At 31.4% G+C, this 18,318-nt stretch overlaps 2 protein-coding genes across 2 annotated transcripts; one reads left to right on the top strand and one right to left on the bottom strand.

The window, feature by feature from the left end:
- Window positions 1-762: 762 nt before the first annotated feature.
- On the top strand, window positions 763-3,626 carry LOC149898197 (uncharacterized). Its single transcript, XM_090115518.1, has 3 exons — window positions 763-825; window positions 1,347-1,415; window positions 3,158-3,626. Exons 1-3 carry the CDS (start codon window positions 763-765, stop codon window positions 3,623-3,625), a joined length of 600 nt encoding a protein of 199 aa, XP_089971644.1. The 3' UTR covers window position 3,626.
- A 1,216-nt stretch (window positions 3,627-4,842) lies between these two features.
- Window positions 4,843-17,335, bottom strand: Osi2 (DUF1676 domain-containing protein Osi2). The gene is made up of 8 exons (XM_090115517.1): window positions 17,262-17,335; window positions 10,330-10,495; window positions 9,444-9,610; window positions 8,121-8,264; window positions 7,630-7,763; window positions 6,358-6,501; window positions 5,893-6,038; window positions 4,843-5,500 (listed from the first exon to the last, which is right to left on the bottom strand). The coding sequence occupies exons 2-8, from the start codon at window positions 10,474-10,476 to the stop codon at window positions 5,372-5,374; spliced, it is 1,011 nt and encodes a 336-aa protein (XP_089971643.1). The 5' UTR covers window positions 10,477-10,495; window positions 17,262-17,335; the 3' UTR covers window positions 4,843-5,371.
- Between the last annotated feature and the right edge of the window lie 983 nt (window positions 17,336-18,318).

The following is an 18,318-nucleotide window of genomic DNA, read 5'->3' as shown; positions in this document are numbered from 1 at the left end:
TTCTCGAAATTTGCGCTTAGCAACAGAAGCGTTTCATTTTTATATTATAGATATTTAAATAGGACACTTTAATTTAGTAGGTTAATACGCACATAAATTATGCCCAAAAATACGATGAGTATCAGGTTCGTATTGCAAAAATATTGCCTCTCATGACCTAAAAGTTATCCAAACCCTTTTATCATAAAGCTTTGTAGATAAAATCATTGCTTTATACTCGCTTGTGATGTTTATGTGGTACAAACATGGCTTTATTCCCTGGTAGAGGCTAGCGATTAAAGATATTTAAGTATTACGTACATATTATGAATGTTGTTAAAAAAATGTTTTTTAGAATAATATTCTCTTTGGAAAACAAATGTTTTCTTTTCAGGAGTAATCGTGAAATGTGCGATTAAAGGATAGTATAGTATGATCACAGATAATAACATAATGCTATATGACTAAGTCTAATTTCCATTTCTACATTTCAGCGTCCTTTTTAATCATATTTTGTTGAAATTGTAAGCTATTTCTATGTTAGATAGTTCACCAGAAAGATCAACCGTTTTATTGCTAAAATTTAAAATTATTAGCAGTGGTTTATATCCCAAGTTCATAAGTAGAAGCTGAATGTTTAAAGTTGCGTTAGGATTTTGCTCGTAATCAGGTAAATCTAGTTTACTCAGCAGTTAAAATGAACAATAGTGTTTTGAGTTAATACATAAACTTTGTTCTAATTGCGCCGTGTTTTACTCATTTGTAAGTTTAGTATAGCACACTATGTTACATTTACTGTTACTTTTAAATGTTTTTAGTTTGTCATGTTCAAATGAATTAATACAGGTGAGATGTTTCGTTTGGTTCTAATTTTAGGCAGTTATAGCACGATTATAAAGATTATATTCATAGCTTTTGTTTTGTTAATATCGGAATAACTGATAGAAATGTAGATTAAGTTTTTAGAATGGGATTATCTATGTTAAAAAATACTGCAGATTTTTATGATTTATTCACAAAAATAAATATAATGTAAGTACATAGTAGTTAGTAGGTCTTGTGATAAAATTTCTCTCTCAAAATTTCGTAATGAATTAATTCTTTATACAACTAATGCACTGTAATACTTGTATGACTGTAATAAAACAATTAATGTTGACTTTACCAAAAAATGCGTTCAAATTATGGTAATAAAATAATAGGATTTCAAGTTCCTTTTATTTGACTAAATATCACTTTGAATTTTCAATGGTTTTCTTTTTATACTTGAAAATGTTTTATTTAAGAAGGGTTTGGTTACATTGTTTCAAAATTCAAACGTATTAAGCTTTCGTTGTAAATATCTAAAATTAAATTCATTCTTACAGAATGCTTCCGTGTTTAAGGAAAATCAAAACAATGGTGTGGCTTCTTACGTTTCTTTGAGGAATAGCATGGTAAGTAGTCGACCCGATTATTATTTAAATTCTCTGAACTTTTCATGTACCATTTTTGTAGATTATGTTAATATGTATTTAATAATCTACATCAATACGACGACGTCGAGAAAAAATTGTTCTTTTTTGGACCCTATAAAATGAAAATGGAAAATGTTCGAATAAACTTGTATTAAAATATGTGTAATAAAAATTCAAATACCAAAAGTTTTATTTAGTCATAAATAATAAGATTACTTTCTTTTACATAAATATTCTAAAAGTTATAGTAAGTTATTACACTAATAAAAACTTTTTCGAAACAAAATATAGATATGAATAAAATCCTTAGTAGGTACCTACGTGATAACACAGACCTGGATTCAATTAACAGTCCCGGAATCACAGACACAATAGAAAATCTATTGTGTCGCGGCCCGATCGGGCCGCTCGGTGGTCAATGGGTTAAACAATAAATGGTTGATGTGTTAGTTGAGATAATGAAACTGTATTATGAGATGGTACATCATATTATTGTGTTAACAGCTGCTAATTAATAGCAGAATTGCGAAGCTATAGTCTATAGATGTATCTACGAGGTATTGAACGATTATATTGAAGTGATTTGATTAACTAAGAACAGTTGGAAGCGTTAACAGAATTACCTAACGTTAACTGACTGAACTGAAGATAAAGGTGAAAGGAATTTTTTGGGCCTATTTCAGAATGTTTGGATGCAATCAATTGTAAAAAATGTAATCTAGTAGTGATATTCAATCAGTCGGTCTTTTCTGTGAGTTCTCTTAACTGTGGTCTCTTTTATATTAGAATAGTTGAGGTTTTATGCAAAGAAATTCAGTAGATAGGTACTTTAATTTAAAGGATTAGGCTTTGCCTAATTAGGCTTTGCCTAATTTTCAATAATGTGAGGTAGAATGAAAAGTAAATAATAAAGAATTATTTTAATAATCAATTGTTTTACGCATCGTTTAGAATTCCATCTTTTGACGCAGAATATTAGACGTAAAGAAGTCGATTCCTGGAAGGAAGATCTTGAATATTTAAAACATAATAAGTACAGCGATATTATCCGGTAAAGGATAAAGGTAAATGGTAAAGCGTGGAGTCGTTTCATTTAAGGGTTCCTTTTGAAAGAAATAGCAATTGTTTCGCGTATGCGTTGAAGCTATTATAATTGGATAGGCGCAAAAAAGTAAGAGTTGGGCTTATATTGGCTTAACACATACGATGAAGTATTGAAGTAACATGAAGATTGATAAGCTCAATTGACAATTCTCGTCCATTTTACTATATACGAATTTTATACAAAGAAACCTGGTCAGTCCATAACTTAAACCGCTGAAACGATTAACAAGATTTTTATTTCTTTATTGCACACATTAAAAGAAAGTTTAATAAAATAAACGATGAAACAAATTAACAACGTTTGATATACGTTTTCTTCTAACGGTGCATCACATCAAACGAACATAGAGCTAGAGCAAGAGCATTATTTCGCGATCTTTTAGTGGAAACGAAAACTCGTATTCAGTGTTGTTCAGTATTAGAACATTGCATATAATATTTCGAACGCACTAAGAACAACGAAAGAATACTCTACGCCTGTTTACACTAAACTAATTTGACATAGTGGAGTTAGAATGAGTATTTGCTCGTTTGATGTAATTGCACCGTAAAACTGGCAGTATGTAGAGCGACGAGTAATTTATATCTTTTAACAACAAACTTCTACATTGTTGCAGATGGTACCAAACAAGACATTCATTGACAAATCAGATAACATCTTACGGATACCGAAGCCACTTTACCAAGAAAGCAAGAAAAAGAAGATAAAGAAGTCACCGAAACGGACAGTGCAAAAGATAATAAAGAAGAATAGAATGAAGCATAGGCAAATATACGTACAGCCAGCTACAAGATCACCAACGATATCAACCGTATACGAAAATCAGGAAAAGAATTTCCAATCTGGACAAAGTGAAGATAAATACACAACGGAAGCAAATCAAAGAAGAAGACCAAAAAAAAATTCCAAGGTATTGAGAAATTATATGCCGTTTCAAAAGTTGCAGACGAGAAATATGAGAAGAAATAAAAGAGATACAGAAAGAAGTGACGTATATATCCTTAAAGATTTAGATGAAATTGAATTCCTTGGTAGTGATAAGGATTATGATGTTGTTAATGCTCACGTTAAAAACTATTGGTAGTAACAAATAATTTGGAAAATCCAAAAGTGCACGCCTCATAATTTTTTTTTAATTATTATTTTTGTTTATTTAATAACAATTAAACCACATCGAATCAGACCCTGAAAAATGAAAGGGTTCTATTCCTGAGCATACTCAAGCGTAAGAGAAAAAAAAAGACTCGATTAGTAAAGTATTTCGGTCGCTATCGTGTTAACAAGAAAAAGGATCCGCACATACAGACACACGGACGTCCAAGACAGAACTTTTTTAAACTGTTTTTTAACTAGTTTAAATAACAAAAATGACATAAAAAATATCATGAACGTTAAAAATAGTGTTTTTTCTTAATATGTGTGTGTATGTATTATCTTACAAGTGCAATGTATGATACATAAAGACATTTTAAGTTTGAAAAATCAGATGTTTTGCGCGAAGTGACAGTAGTACCACAGTATTACAATATTATTTCCTACAGTAAGGAATCGCCTTTGATGTCGCGCGATGCCGCCGCCAGCGTAGGTACTTACGCTGCCACACGAAAATACGCTAGGGTTGCAACAAATGGGAAATAAAACAATTGTGATTATTAATATTATGATGAAATCATTTATTCATATGTACATTCAAAATAATTGCGATTATTAAATCTGATGTAATTATTTGTTCATAAATATATAATTACAGATATTGCACTGCTAAATATTATTTACGTGGACACTTTATTTTTGGATGTTCTTAATTGTATATTATAACATTTAACTAAGTAATGCATTCGCATTGGGATGTACAATCTGATTAGAAAATAATGAGGACAACATATACATAGCTTTCATTTTAATTCAACAGATACCTACAATTAATACAATCTTTCTGAAATATTGTTTCCTTCTGGGATTTCAATGTAGATTTACATCCGTAAACGGAACAGTTTGTGCGCGCCATAATAGAATATGTAAGTACCTATGTATAATAAAATTATTACACAAAAAATACGACTGCGTCGTCCTTTCGCGCTAGGTAAAGCAAACTAAGCGTGTTTGCTTTACGCAGCCCGCGTCGCCCGACCCCCGCCAGTTCCCCTCCGTTTCTCTGCACAAGTACATTCGTCGCACTACTGTAGGAAATATGGTAATACTGTGGTAGTACCCACCTCAACGCTTCGCTTATGAGGCGTGCAAAACATAATAATTGGATAGATAATAATTAAGGTATTCAGGGCAAAATAAAACGAAGTATTATAATGTAAAGCTTATATTTCTATTTATAAAACAAATAATGTTACAATAAAATATAACATCTTATAAATTAAAAGAATAGATTCTATTTACAAAAACTTATAAAGTTTACACTTATTCGTACCTTTTGGTACTCGAGTATAGTAACAACAAAAAATATTTATAAGGCTTCTTATTGTACACATTGAAAAATATTCTGTACGTCGTTTCTAAGCATATTATTTTTGAAAAAAAAAAGAACGGATTCCAGTGAATTCGTTACCGATAATAGCATTGTCTGAATTCGCAGTATTTTCAATTACAATGGAAAATATTACGTATAATTATAACAATATACGGGGAGAAACAATAGCAATATAAATTTGGCACTTTTATTATGCGAAACAACCCTTACAAATAGTCTAGAATGTTGCTTAATTTTGGCACCTTTAAGACTTCTACGAGTATATTTAATATGACTTAAATTTGCAATATGTATATGATTACTGGTAACCTGAGCATTAATTGAATACAACTCTTTAAATAAAGTTTAAGCTTCTTCAGCTTTAATGTCATCTGAGCCTTTTTTATTTCTATATTCCCATCCCTGGTACGCGAGGTCTTGTGGATTCGCCTCGTGATCTCGGAACGCTACGCCCGAACCATATTTGTGACCGGCCTGAAAGAAATATTTTAGTCAGATCACGGAATGTTTTGCATCTCATCCACGTTGGGATCGGCACAATGGGCCGAATGATAAATGAACGTGTTTTTTACTATGTTTGTTTGAAAAACAACTAATGAATGTCATTATTATTTTCTTTGGAAAAGAATATCGTGGCTAACATTAGTAGTCTGTAGGCAGATGAATTAACATTTAATTTCACTTGGTCTCGTAATTTTTATCGTTTAGACTTTTTGCATTTATGTAAGTCCAAAGTATGTACAAGTGAAGTAATTTTAACAATGTAACAAGCATGTTTTCGCTAAGTAGGAATGTTCCAATCAGATATTATTCCTTTACGACTTATTAGACAACTAGCAAATAAAAATCTGGTCTTAATAACTTACATAGGAATCATAGTGTCCGTAATGTGCAGGTTCTCTATAAGGGCTGACTCCTATACCAGCTGGCGAGTATTGAGGTGCCGAGAAATGGTTAGAGGAAAATGGAGATGATAGGTTGGGCTTGCAGAATTTGAAATAGCCGATGACACCTGTAAAAATAGGTTTATTAGGACCTAATGGAAGAGTTATGTATCGATGGGTAGGTATAGTACTTCTGAACATGTTGTTTTTAAACGACTATAAAAATTTTAATAGGATGAAATGAATTGTAGTGGAACGGAGTGGTATTTTAAATTACAATATTTACGATAGCTGAAGAAATACTTGTTCTGAATTACATGATGAATCGATTAAAGTAAGAACGACTTAAAATTATTCTACAACGTGACTTTTTTCAAATTTTCTTTTACTATTTAGATACATTGTCTTATTTATTATCTCCATACGAATACTATGATTTAAGCTTACCAGGAATAACAAGAGCCATGAATCCAAGGAACTTCTTGAAGCTGGCCAGACCAAGAATGAGAGGTAAGAAGAGGAGTAGTTTCAGCTTGAACAGTTTCAGGATCAACAGCATAGGTATAATCAGCTTCTTGAGCTTGTGACGACCTGCAAATATTTTATTTTAATTGTTACGTTAAAAAAATTAAAATCTTTTTGACTGTTAAAAATTTTATGGCATTATTGGGACTATTGAAGGCGTTTGAAAATGAGTTAAAAATATATTGGGAGCCTGAAAAAAATATATTTTTATTCAATTAGGTAGATGATGAAAAATATTATTTATATTGTACAATCAGAGTACAACGTTTATATACAAGATGAGAAATTTACGGCCAAGATAAAACACTATTAAATCAAAAAGCAATTCTAGAACGAGGATCAGGTTTTCCACAGATTGTTTTACTTTACGACTATGCGGTTGATAAATCAGAGTTTTTATCTTTATATCCCGCAATCTCACTTGTAGTACTAGCCCAAAACATCTATTAGGGAGATCTCCCGTAGTCCTAATTAGATTGTGTCATACTCTAAGGTCATACCTATACAATTAATCATAGACGACCGGATCTAGGTATAATTTTCTACTGTAGGATCATCATACTAAAATTATATATTAGTATGGATGCTTGTCAGTCTTTTAAATAAAACCTACTCGATGATTTGGATGAAAATTTACAGGAATATCATCAGAATGCACGCGGGAAACCGCACGACACAGCTAGTTTATGATAAAGCAGTTGATAGAGCAGTATGATATGACATAAAGACGTGTAGTCTCGTCTTAATTCATTAAAAATATTGATTGCTCTATCCGTAATATCGCCGATAACGAAACATATTAGGACCGATTTTGAGAACTAAAACAACACGTTGTATACCTACTAGTGCCATGCTTTCGTACATGATAAAACCCACGTGTTGCGAGCCATATTATGTTGCCTAGACAGTGGAGACATTGCTTTACGTTCAATTTCAATGCATAATCCACACTAATATCTAGTATAGTATGATATTATCTGTGCTTATCTTATACATGCGAAAGTGTGTTTGTTTGTCTTTCTTTCACGCCGTAACAGAACGATTTTATGACATGACTTTTATGCTTAGAGATAGTTAGTAGTCTAGAAAGTGGCTACTTTTTACTAAAACATCTCATTGCTATAGTAATTTCAATTGAATACGCGATCGAAACTGTGGGCCGTAAGCTTCAAATAAAAATGAAATATAACTCACGGAACGGGGAAGCCTTCTTGTCCTCAATAATGTCTACTTCATCAGCGATCTCGTCAATAAAACGCGGGGCTATGACTCCGTTTGATGTCACTTCGTTGTCTAACTGCATTTCCAGAGCGGTTGATCGTAAAAACCTGCGGAACATTCATTACTATAAAAAGGAACAGATTAAAAATGAAGTGGGAATGTGACGTCACGTGCTGATGGTAAATTTAATAGTAGGTACTCGTTATTTCTGTTATTCAGTTCTGATATTATTATGTATTAGACTAAGAGGATTGATTTATAGTGTTTATAGTAAGTACCAGATATTATGTCGTTAGAGCGAATATTATGATATGTATGTATGTAGCTATTTCCTTAGTAGGTACATTCATCAGGTCTTCGTTAAGTATTCTACAAATTTCACCTCGGATTTAAATCTCTATTCAATTATATTACATAAGAGACGTGTAAATTATGTTACAAACACTTTGTTTCATTATCCTTACCTCTCAATTTTCCTCAACCCATATTTGACAAGGCCGTCCCAATCAGAGTCATCACTCCTTGGCTGGGAACTGAACTCCGGAGGTTCCCGAGACAGCGCCCTTGCTTGCGATTCAACTTTTACGAGTACTGCATTATCTGACAATCTGTAGAAAAAGGTTTTTTTATAGGGATTGCCTCGAACCATATCCTTCTAATAAAGGTAGTATAGAGTAAGTATAAAGATTTTTAATATGGAGGTTTGAAAATTATATTTAATAAACTATTTAATTGCTTCATTTTCTATTGAGTAGCAGTTTCAGGTATTAGTTTTAACGGGGAATTTATTATTTGAAATTACAATATTCAATAAAGTTCTCATTCATTCATTCATTCTCATTCATATTCATACATTACGTTAAGCTGTGAAAATATAACTATAATCACAGACTAATAATAATATACTACGTATACTATAATCAAATATTAGACAAGGCAAACAAATTTTTAAGGTTCCTATTACTGAACTCTAATTTTAAAAACCTTTCGCATATCGTTACTACGTCGAATCAATATTAATTGTTGATGAAAGTGACATTACAGATCGTTGATTTATTAAGATGTATAAGGAAATTTTAGAAGCAATTATCCTTAATCTTAGGGATTCTGATTTATTTGACAAGCCTATACGATGTCATCTTACTACTAACGAGGGTAAATAATTTTGTGCGATAATCTTACCCTTATTTCGCACAAATAGAACTAAAATTCTTAATGAATTTACCATGTCTTATCTAATTGAGCGTGGTAAAGACCATTCAATTAGTAATATTAAGGTTTTAGTACGGTCTTCAATAGGTTTAAATAACGTAGGTTTTGGGAATGTTTACCGGTGTAAATGTTAATGTATTTTATGTGTTTCTCTCTATCATTCCATTAGGAACAAACTAGAATATATCAATAATATTATTCTAGCGAACTATGGAAAAATAAATAATGTATTTTTAATGATAAGAGTTCACTCTAATAACGCAGCGAGACACAAGTTTCTACTTATAACTTGACAAATGTTTCTTCAATCTTTTATGCGCCCTCGCTTTTTAACAATGTCTTACATGTCATTTATTTTTATAGTTTCCTGGAAGAGATTGCTTTTAAGCAATAAGGCCGTCTATTGTACACTTTACAATTTTATGTATTCATTTATTTTAAATTTCTCTTACATGTACCTACAATGAAGTGTCATAAATAAATAAATAAATGTTTTTCTCAAAAAAAGAAATCAACTTCTTAAATAAATTATCAAACTTCCAGTTCAAATTAAAACATTTTGCACCAATACTTACTGATAAGCATGTTTATCGAAGAAGTCGTCAAAAGACCGTAATGCTTGAGCCTTGAAGCAGTCAGCCAGGTCTCCACTAATACACTGCTGCGTCGCCTGCTGGATGTAAGGGTCCTGGTCTTCTCCTAAACCTATCCAGTCTAGAAGACCACGTCCTTCTGCTTGAGGCTATAACACCAGAAATTATTATTTTATTATAGTTTTGTTTATATGGCACCGTTAACCGTTTGAATGTGCTATTTGATTGAATGAGCGCGTTCATTGAATGACGACATTGAATTGCATGACTAGGCCAAACGTTGATATAACAAGTTGATTCAACCAGATGACTGATATATTACATATACACATGAACTGTGTATATGTAATATATGTAATATGACTGATATATTACATATACACATGAACTGTGTATATGTAATATATCAGTAATACGTAAGGTAATGTAGAAAAAACTAATAGAAAATCCTGTTGGAGGAAAAATTTAACGGTCTTCCAGTGTCCACAAATTACAATTAAGGAACGATTCTTTGTTAATTTGGGTGGGAAATTGCTTGGTCGCACCAAATTTACAGTCAGTTAAACATCATTTGTTATTTATTAACTGCCCGCTACGTTTTCGTGTAGGTTAATTAATGAAAAAAAAATGTTAAGGAATAGAATCTACAGAGCACACTCCTGTCCCCTTACCATGATGTTTTAAAGCAGTATTATTTCTAGTATGGAAAAATGACAGCACTAATAATATAGGTCGTCTAGTAGTAGACGTAGGTGGCTCCCATCAGATAATTGATGAAGAAGTAAGGAAACGAATTTTCTTTCTTCCAAGCTGAACCAGGACTACTAAAACTAATTAATATACAACTATAAACTGATCAATATCTTACCGATCGTCCATTATCATCATTGAAGTTCAATGACCTCCCCTCTTCCTGTGGTGGCTGGTCTGGCAGACGTATGCCACCTTCACCTCGCGACTGCAGCGCAAGCATGGCGGAAATCGCCAACATGAGCCATCTCGCTCTGCTTAGCATCTTCTTTGTTTATGGTATCCTGGTAATATATGAGGTTATTAATATTATTTAGTACAAATCAAGAAGGCAGTCTTATCGTTAGAAAATTTTAGTGGAAATAATAAAATTAAAATATAAGTCGTTTTTGTACGTAACTCTATCGGCTAGGCTAGGCTAGGCTCTTTATTTTAAATTGAGCTGTGATAAAAGTTGTAGTGATTCAAAATGTGCTTTTACTGCAGATTTGCACATAAATCATAAGAAATCTTTTTGAATGATGCATAAAGATTTTTTGCTAACAGTAAGTTTCGGATTGTTTGTCGTATTCATAATAAGCTTAATGTATAATGTTTATGCTATTTTTATTCCAGTACTAGTATTCTATACATAGTAACAACCTACGACAATATTCCAAGTTGTTGAACTGTTCTAAGGCTTTCTACTTTTACTTAGAGCCGAATCACTTTCGTGATGTTGGTCAATACAAATTGAACCTTAATCAAATACGATAAGGTGCGTTATATTTACATTAAATATCTAAATGAAGCGAATATTGTCAATGAATTAACAATTATAGAGCCGGCATTCGATTTTGTAATCTATTTCTTGTGTAATAGAGCGGAAAATTAACTGAATGACGTTCACTGTTTTCCCATTATTTTGTTAAAACGCTTCGTGTAATGATGTACGAATTCGCCTCACGCTTTCGGGAACTTTAAAAGGAAATTCGGATGTAATCATGTAAATTTTTGTCGTTAAAAGGCTTTTAACGAAATTTCCTACTTCCCTTCGATCATCATCAAAATCGCTTAAAATTGTTTAACGTTTTGGTCGATAACTAGTGGGCCTTTGTTGTTATTTGCTGATTGCTTTAAAAAGTAGATAAACAATTATTATTGGTTTGCATAGATTAAGGAATTCTACAAATCCTTATCCCAAATGCAATAGATATATTTTCTGGATACATTTCCAAAGTTTTTTTTTTATTTTGAAATACAATATTCAATTTTAAATATATTTACCAAATTTTCTTATTCTATGTAAAACATAATAACTATGTAGAGATTCAATTTTCCCCATTGATTCTCACTTATTTGAAAATTGTCACTAGGTATAACATCACATAATTATAAATTTCATACACGACACAACTTAATAAAAACTATATTTATTATGAAAAACAAAAGAAAAGTCGAGTGCGTGTGAGTGAGAGCCACTATTTGTGTTTACTGCGCCTGAGTGGACAGCCGTTCAAAGAATCGAAATTAGTAGAGGTGACAAATAATAACTTTTTAAATGACTCTTCTCGAAACGGCATTTTCCGTATCACCCATTTTTATGTTATTTGTTGTAACAAACATTTGTTTAAACAGGATATAAATATTGAATTAGAATTATGTACATTCTGCAGCCAATTTTACTTGAATTGCATTTACGAATCACAACTAGTTGTGAGTGTATTTTAAACATTGTACGGCATTACTTTATTGTGATTGACACAGAGTATTATCCAAGTATTACCTAATCAGGTGAGTAAAGTGGTAAAAAGTTACCAGGCGAAGCGAAGATGCGGGTAGACTTTATAAAATACACGTTTATTGAACACAGAATGGAGCATGCTTGTTAACATTTAAATACTTACAAAAAAAATATGTATAGCAAAAGAGAAATAAGCGAAGAAGCTACAAATGTTGTAGACAATATTATGTAATGTGTATTATTTTAATAATTGGGTAGAAATTACAAACGTCATATCTATTATAATATACTTTGTATAACGGTAAAAATAAGTGCAAGCGTCACAGTGTGAACGGAATACAGATTATGTGATATTGTTCGCATATTAGTGTCCTAATTTTCATTAAATTTATATAATTAATGTCCTTGGATTTCACTCAATATTTAAACTAGTGACACAGAGCAAAAGATACCTATTACATAGTTGTTTTCATGAAATAGGTATATTATTTATTTCACAAAAAATGATCTACCTTAGGTATTCATATTTTTTTTGTATTAATTAAAATTTTACATAATTGGGCTATCATTGCGAATTTTCTGTAAAATTTAGGATACACATTTTTTTAACTTAAATATTATAAGGAGTTTTGATGATTTTTTTTTCTATTTTTCAAATACGAGTCAAAGAAGATGAATTCTCATTTCCATTATTATATAAATTAAAAATGCTAGTCAAAGAATGCTTCAACGTGGATTAGATCACGTTCACACTAAGAAAGTAGACAAATTATTATGTCAGAAGTGTTGAAGAAAGAGTTGAATAATAGAAGATATTATAATAATTCATTCGTAATATTGTTGGATGGTAATCTTAATTTTATTACTGTACTATGATATAGTACCTATGAGTTATAACACATTTATAGGTATGCAATAAATATTACATGCAAACTGCATATAGTTTTGTGGGCCGTTTAATTTGAAATTGAGTACGTTCCTATTATGTACCTACTTAATTGAACTAAGAGACTGGAAGTGGCCCAAATTCCAAAGTATTTTTACTGTAATACAATTTTCTCTAGCATTGACTGTAACTAATAACTACCTTGTTGTTGAGGTTGTTAAGATAATTTGTATGTGACACGCCTGTCAACAAAGCTTCTAACGATGGCATATTTTGGACAAGCGGAATATTAATTAAATAGCTGTCTTATTTCTGTCCCCGCCCGCCTCTTTCTCAACAAAAATTATTCTTAGGGCCGATTTTTCAATGCTTGGTTAAAACTTATCCGTCCAATAAAGTTAAAAACACAATAATGTTGTCACGTAAACTGTAAAAAACGGGCAATTAGAATACGTTTTTAAAATGGTAGTTTTATACATTATTCGACGAATATGTTTTAATTCGAACGGTGAAGGAAAACATCGTGAGGAAACCGACATGTCGAAGAATTAAAAAGTTCAACGACATGTGTCATCCGCCAACACGCACTTGGCCAGCGTGGTGGCCTGTACCCTCATAGGAGGCCCGTGTCCCAGCAGTGGGAACGTATATGGGCTGATGATGATGATGATGAAGGATTGAAAAATCAGCCCTTAGATTATAAAACTAAACTTGAAAAAAATCTTTATTAAGATATAAAATTCGCATTCGAAATTTTCAGGTTGCAGTTATTGTGTCGACACCTTTTTATTACGGTCATAATATTATGATACGTTGTAGTGGGTAGAGTCCTGGATTATATTTAAAGCTCTACCTATTTTTCAATAAAGTTCTTCCCAGAACTTACCGGTCTGTTTTATCAGAATAAAAACAATACTGAAAAGATTTCACTGTGGTGTTACTGTTTAATTAATTGATGTCTTTTGCCCTTTAACCACTTGAAAGTGTTTAATTATGAAATTTATTTTAATCAACAAGCATTAGAGAATATTTTCATAGAATTGGCTATTTCTGTTTCGCATAAATCATTTCGAGAAATTCCGTTTAGTTAATATTCGAATCGAAAAGAACAATCCGCTTACTGAATAAGTCTTGAGAATTTTTCTTAAGACTTTCGCGGTAAATTACTAATGGAGCGAAATTTTATCCTATACTAGTGGTCCACCCCGGCTTCGCCCGTGGTACACTTATTTAATCACTACGAAAGTTTGTATGTGTGTTGATATGTCGGTGTGTTCATGATAATATCTATAAGTTTGTTGATCCTTCATCATTTAAGTTGGGCCGTAACCGTGCGCACATTGTTTGGGACCACAGTGTCAAAAGCAGTGGTGTTTTGCCAAAGGCCAGGACTGTCTGTGGCATTGAGACTTGAGAAGAGTTCAAAATATGCAGGGTGTGGCTATCCTATCGGGGATAAGGCCCCAATTTATATCATCCCCCTCTACTTTCACAAACTTTCAACCAAAAACAAAATGCTCAAATCACATGGAAGGCTCAATGAAACAAAAAGCTCAAATCACATGGAAAGCTCAATTCAACAAAAAGTTCAAATCACATGGAAAGCTCAACGAAACAAAAATCTCAAATGATATCGAAAGCTCAATTTAACAAAAAGCTCAAATGATATCAAAAGCTTAATTTAACAAAAAGCTCAAATCACATGGAAAGCTAAATGAAACAAAAAGCTCAAATGATATCGAAAGCTCAATTTAACAAAAAGCTCAAATGATATCAAAAGCTTAATTTAACAAAAAGCTCAAATCACATGGAAAGCTCAATTCAACAAAAAGCTCAAATCACATGGAAAGCTCAATGAAACAAAAAGCTCAAATTATATAGAAAGCTCAATTTAACAAAAAGCTAAAATTATATCGAAAGCTCAATGAAACAAAAAGCTCAAATCACATGTATGCTCAATTCAACAAAAAGCTCAAATGATATCAAAAGCTCAATTTAACAAAAAGCTCAAATGATATCGAAAGCTCAATGAAAGAAAAATCTCAAATCACATGTAAAGCTCAATGAAAAAAAAAGACGCTTATATTGCTTTAATAAAATTATAAGAACAATTATTGTCATATACATAGATGCTCTATATAATATTATTATGTAAACTAATTAAAATATTAGCATATCTAGCGCGTGGGAGATTTGCATTTAATCCCACATAAGACATAGCGTAATTCGGTCTTTTCATATTGAATTTCATTGGAGAATCTAACAGAATGTTTCGTGGATTTCTGCACACACGAAAACAAGGGCAAAATAAAATGCTAATTATTTTGAATATGTAATAAAAATAATTCATAATCACTACATACTACATAGTATAAAACAAAGTCGCTTTCTCTCTCCCTATCGATTTTGATGCGTTTTTTTTAATAGATAGAGGAATCACCTACTCTACTCTACGAGGAAGGTTTTAGTATATAATTTATTACGTTTTAGACAAAGCGGGCGAAGCCGCGGGCGAAAATCTAGTATACAAATAAATAAATCTAAATTGAAAATGTTTCAAAATAATACAGATTATATAATATATTTGTTGTTAATATTTCTATTTTCATATCACTTGTAAGTTTGTTATTCACACATCAATTACCTATAATACCAAATTGAGGCGCGCAAGTAATGCCTTTTAACAGAATTCATTAACAAACTCAATAAGACATTGACAAAGTAACGGTTGAGTATACTTATAGATACGTCTTGAAGAAAATTGTTGAGGAAAAACTTAGTTTCCTGAAAGCATGTTTAATTATTAATTGAAAAAGTTTTCTTTGCCAAGCTCGTTTTAAATTAAATTACGTTTTATTTTTCAGTTTCCGTAAAGTTTTTAACCTTTTAAAAACCACAGTGGACATCTAAAACAGTTAGGAAAATACATTATGAATTAAAGTTGCCTAAAGTCACTAATAAAATTGGAAAAACGTAACTGATTTAATGTTGTGTTTGATACAATGTTGTTTTATTAAAGTGGGTGCTTCTCCAAAATAGTTTTGATACTATCGAGGCATGTGACTGTGCATTTACATCAAACGAACATAGAGCTGAAGCTAGAGCAAGAAAATTCTTTCGTGATCTTTTTGTGTAAACGAAAACTCGTATTCAATGTTGTTCACTGTTCAGTTATTTACATTTGCATATAATTTTCGAACGCAATAAGAACAACGGAAGAATGCTCCAAGCCTGTTTACACTAAAATAATTTGACATAGTAGGGTTAGAATGAGCATTCGCTCGTTCGATGTAAATGCACCATGACACAATATTCACTTAAACTTAGCACATTCGATTAAAGGCAGTTTAGCGTCGCCAAGAACAATATTTTTGTAAGCGAATGAATGTTTTCTGTCGTAACACTATGTCCTTATAGCGGGTTAGTTTAGGACACAATGAGTAGGCGTGTGACAAAACAGTGTTATGACGGTAACAGGGCCGGATTAAGTCATGTAGAGGCCACTGGGTTATTGACGATTTATTCGAAAGTATTTCCTTGGGACTATCTCTTATTAAACGTATTGCATGTTTTATATATCATGTAGGTTATTCGTGACAATGTTAACAGTTAATATTTATCGATCCTTATCGTTTAGTATAGTTTTGTAAATAAGGTATAAATTGCATTGCAGAATTTACCTTATTTATTAGTCGTTCTGCTATAGTTAGCTGCAGTATTAGTAAGAAAGAAGTAAGAAAATTGACTCTTCTTGGCTTCATAATAAGTGGTAAATGAATGAAAATGACTTTTTCATAAGCACTATTACTGTAAAAAAATAAAAATATTGACATACTTATTTACGTATAATTCAATGAACCTCTAAGTAAAAAGCCAGTTGCGTGCGTAGAGTCACGCTTAAATATTCCAACACTGTATACATTATAATCTAAAGGACAGCTTAGAAAGTGTTCAAAGTTTGTTAAGGGTTCCTACTTTCTAAGATCTGGTGCCTGATTATTTCCGTATAGGACTAGTTGAATGTATAAGGTAGTTAAGGTTTTAGTGGCTTTTCAGGAAACGACTAATTCATTATTCAATCTATCTCTCTTCATATTTTATTGTAAGGCTTATAGAAAATATAATATTGTCTATTTTAAGATAAGTTATCTGTTTGTCAAAAAAATGACTTTGTATAATCGATTAATATATTACATAATGTATTTTGATGAACTTTAATTTTTAAAGTAGGATAGAGCAGCTTTGCTCTTAAAATATTAAAGAGCCTATTTGTTCATTTAAATATAGTGTAACTTGAATTGTTCGATAGTAACATGAATATTTTGAATAAAACTATAATATAACATATTGTTAAACTTTAAACAATATACCCTTATGTGTAAACAGGAGAGGCTTGGAAATAATCTTAGAAATAGGTTATTTAATAAAGTCTAAAACTTACCTATTTATAGTAATTATCACTAAATCTAGTTCACGTTCAATGCACTGAACGTTGCAAGTAAGAGTGACCCACGGACCAACAAACCATCTTATATAATAAAACATAACAATTGCATAAACTTCATGATTCCGTTTCGTTAATGCACACAAAATTAAACTTTCATGCATTGACTTAGGGCTTAAATTCGCAAATCAGCTCAGGATACGATCAGACTATTGTAAAGTTAATTCGCTGTAAGGGATTTTATACCATATTTGTATATAGATTGGCTTTACTTTTACATGAGTACCTATGTAAGGCTCTAAAGAACTCATGCTTCGACGGAAAGCTTGCTGTTTTAATTTAAGCCTTAATACTAGCACGGTTAGAGTTCTATTTTGAATGATATAAATTTGCAACGCGATCGAGTTTGTTTGGATCAAGTTAACGCAACTTTGGGATATCCCAGCTGATGTTTGGAGGCTATGTAAGTATGGAGGAATCTTTTTATTCGCTGTCATTCTTGGATTATGTTGGGAATTAAATTTAAGTATTGTTTTATAAAGAAAGAAAGAAAGAAAGAAAAAACATTTATTTCAAGGACATCAATAAAGAACATCAATACAATACAAAAAAAAATAAACAAAACTTAACTAAACAACAAAAAAAAAATTACATAAATTTACACACAAGAGAAAAAGTAAAAGAATTAAAAATAAAGAAAAACAATTGTAAAACAGTGTCCTTGAAAAAGGGAAGCCAACTCAGCGTAATCTATGCTGCAATATTATGCATACATTATAGTTATTATAGTTATTATAGTTATTTAGAATATAAAAAGTACTGTATACTATGTAGAGTCAAATTATGAAAAATCATAATACATATAATGTAATGATTTGTAAAATTTCAATTGAAATTAATTTAAATAAAAAAGCATGACGGCAATAATCGATTCGTAGCTAGTAGCTACACAAAATTTAAGTCCCATGATATTAAGTAACATGTAAATTTTACATAGATATTGATATTCAATTAGATTTCTTTTTGTTATTGTCAAGAACATAAGTTTATGTTA

The sequence above is a fragment of the Colias eurytheme genome, chromosome 23, assembly GCF_061535395.1.
Source record: "Colias eurytheme isolate Ceu_HAF_F1 chromosome 23, ilColEury1 Martin Lab GWU primary, whole genome shotgun sequence".
NCBI classification, from domain to species: domain Eukaryota; kingdom Metazoa; phylum Arthropoda; class Insecta; order Lepidoptera; family Pieridae; genus Colias; species Colias eurytheme.
This window is presented reverse-complemented; position numbering and strand designations above follow the sequence as displayed.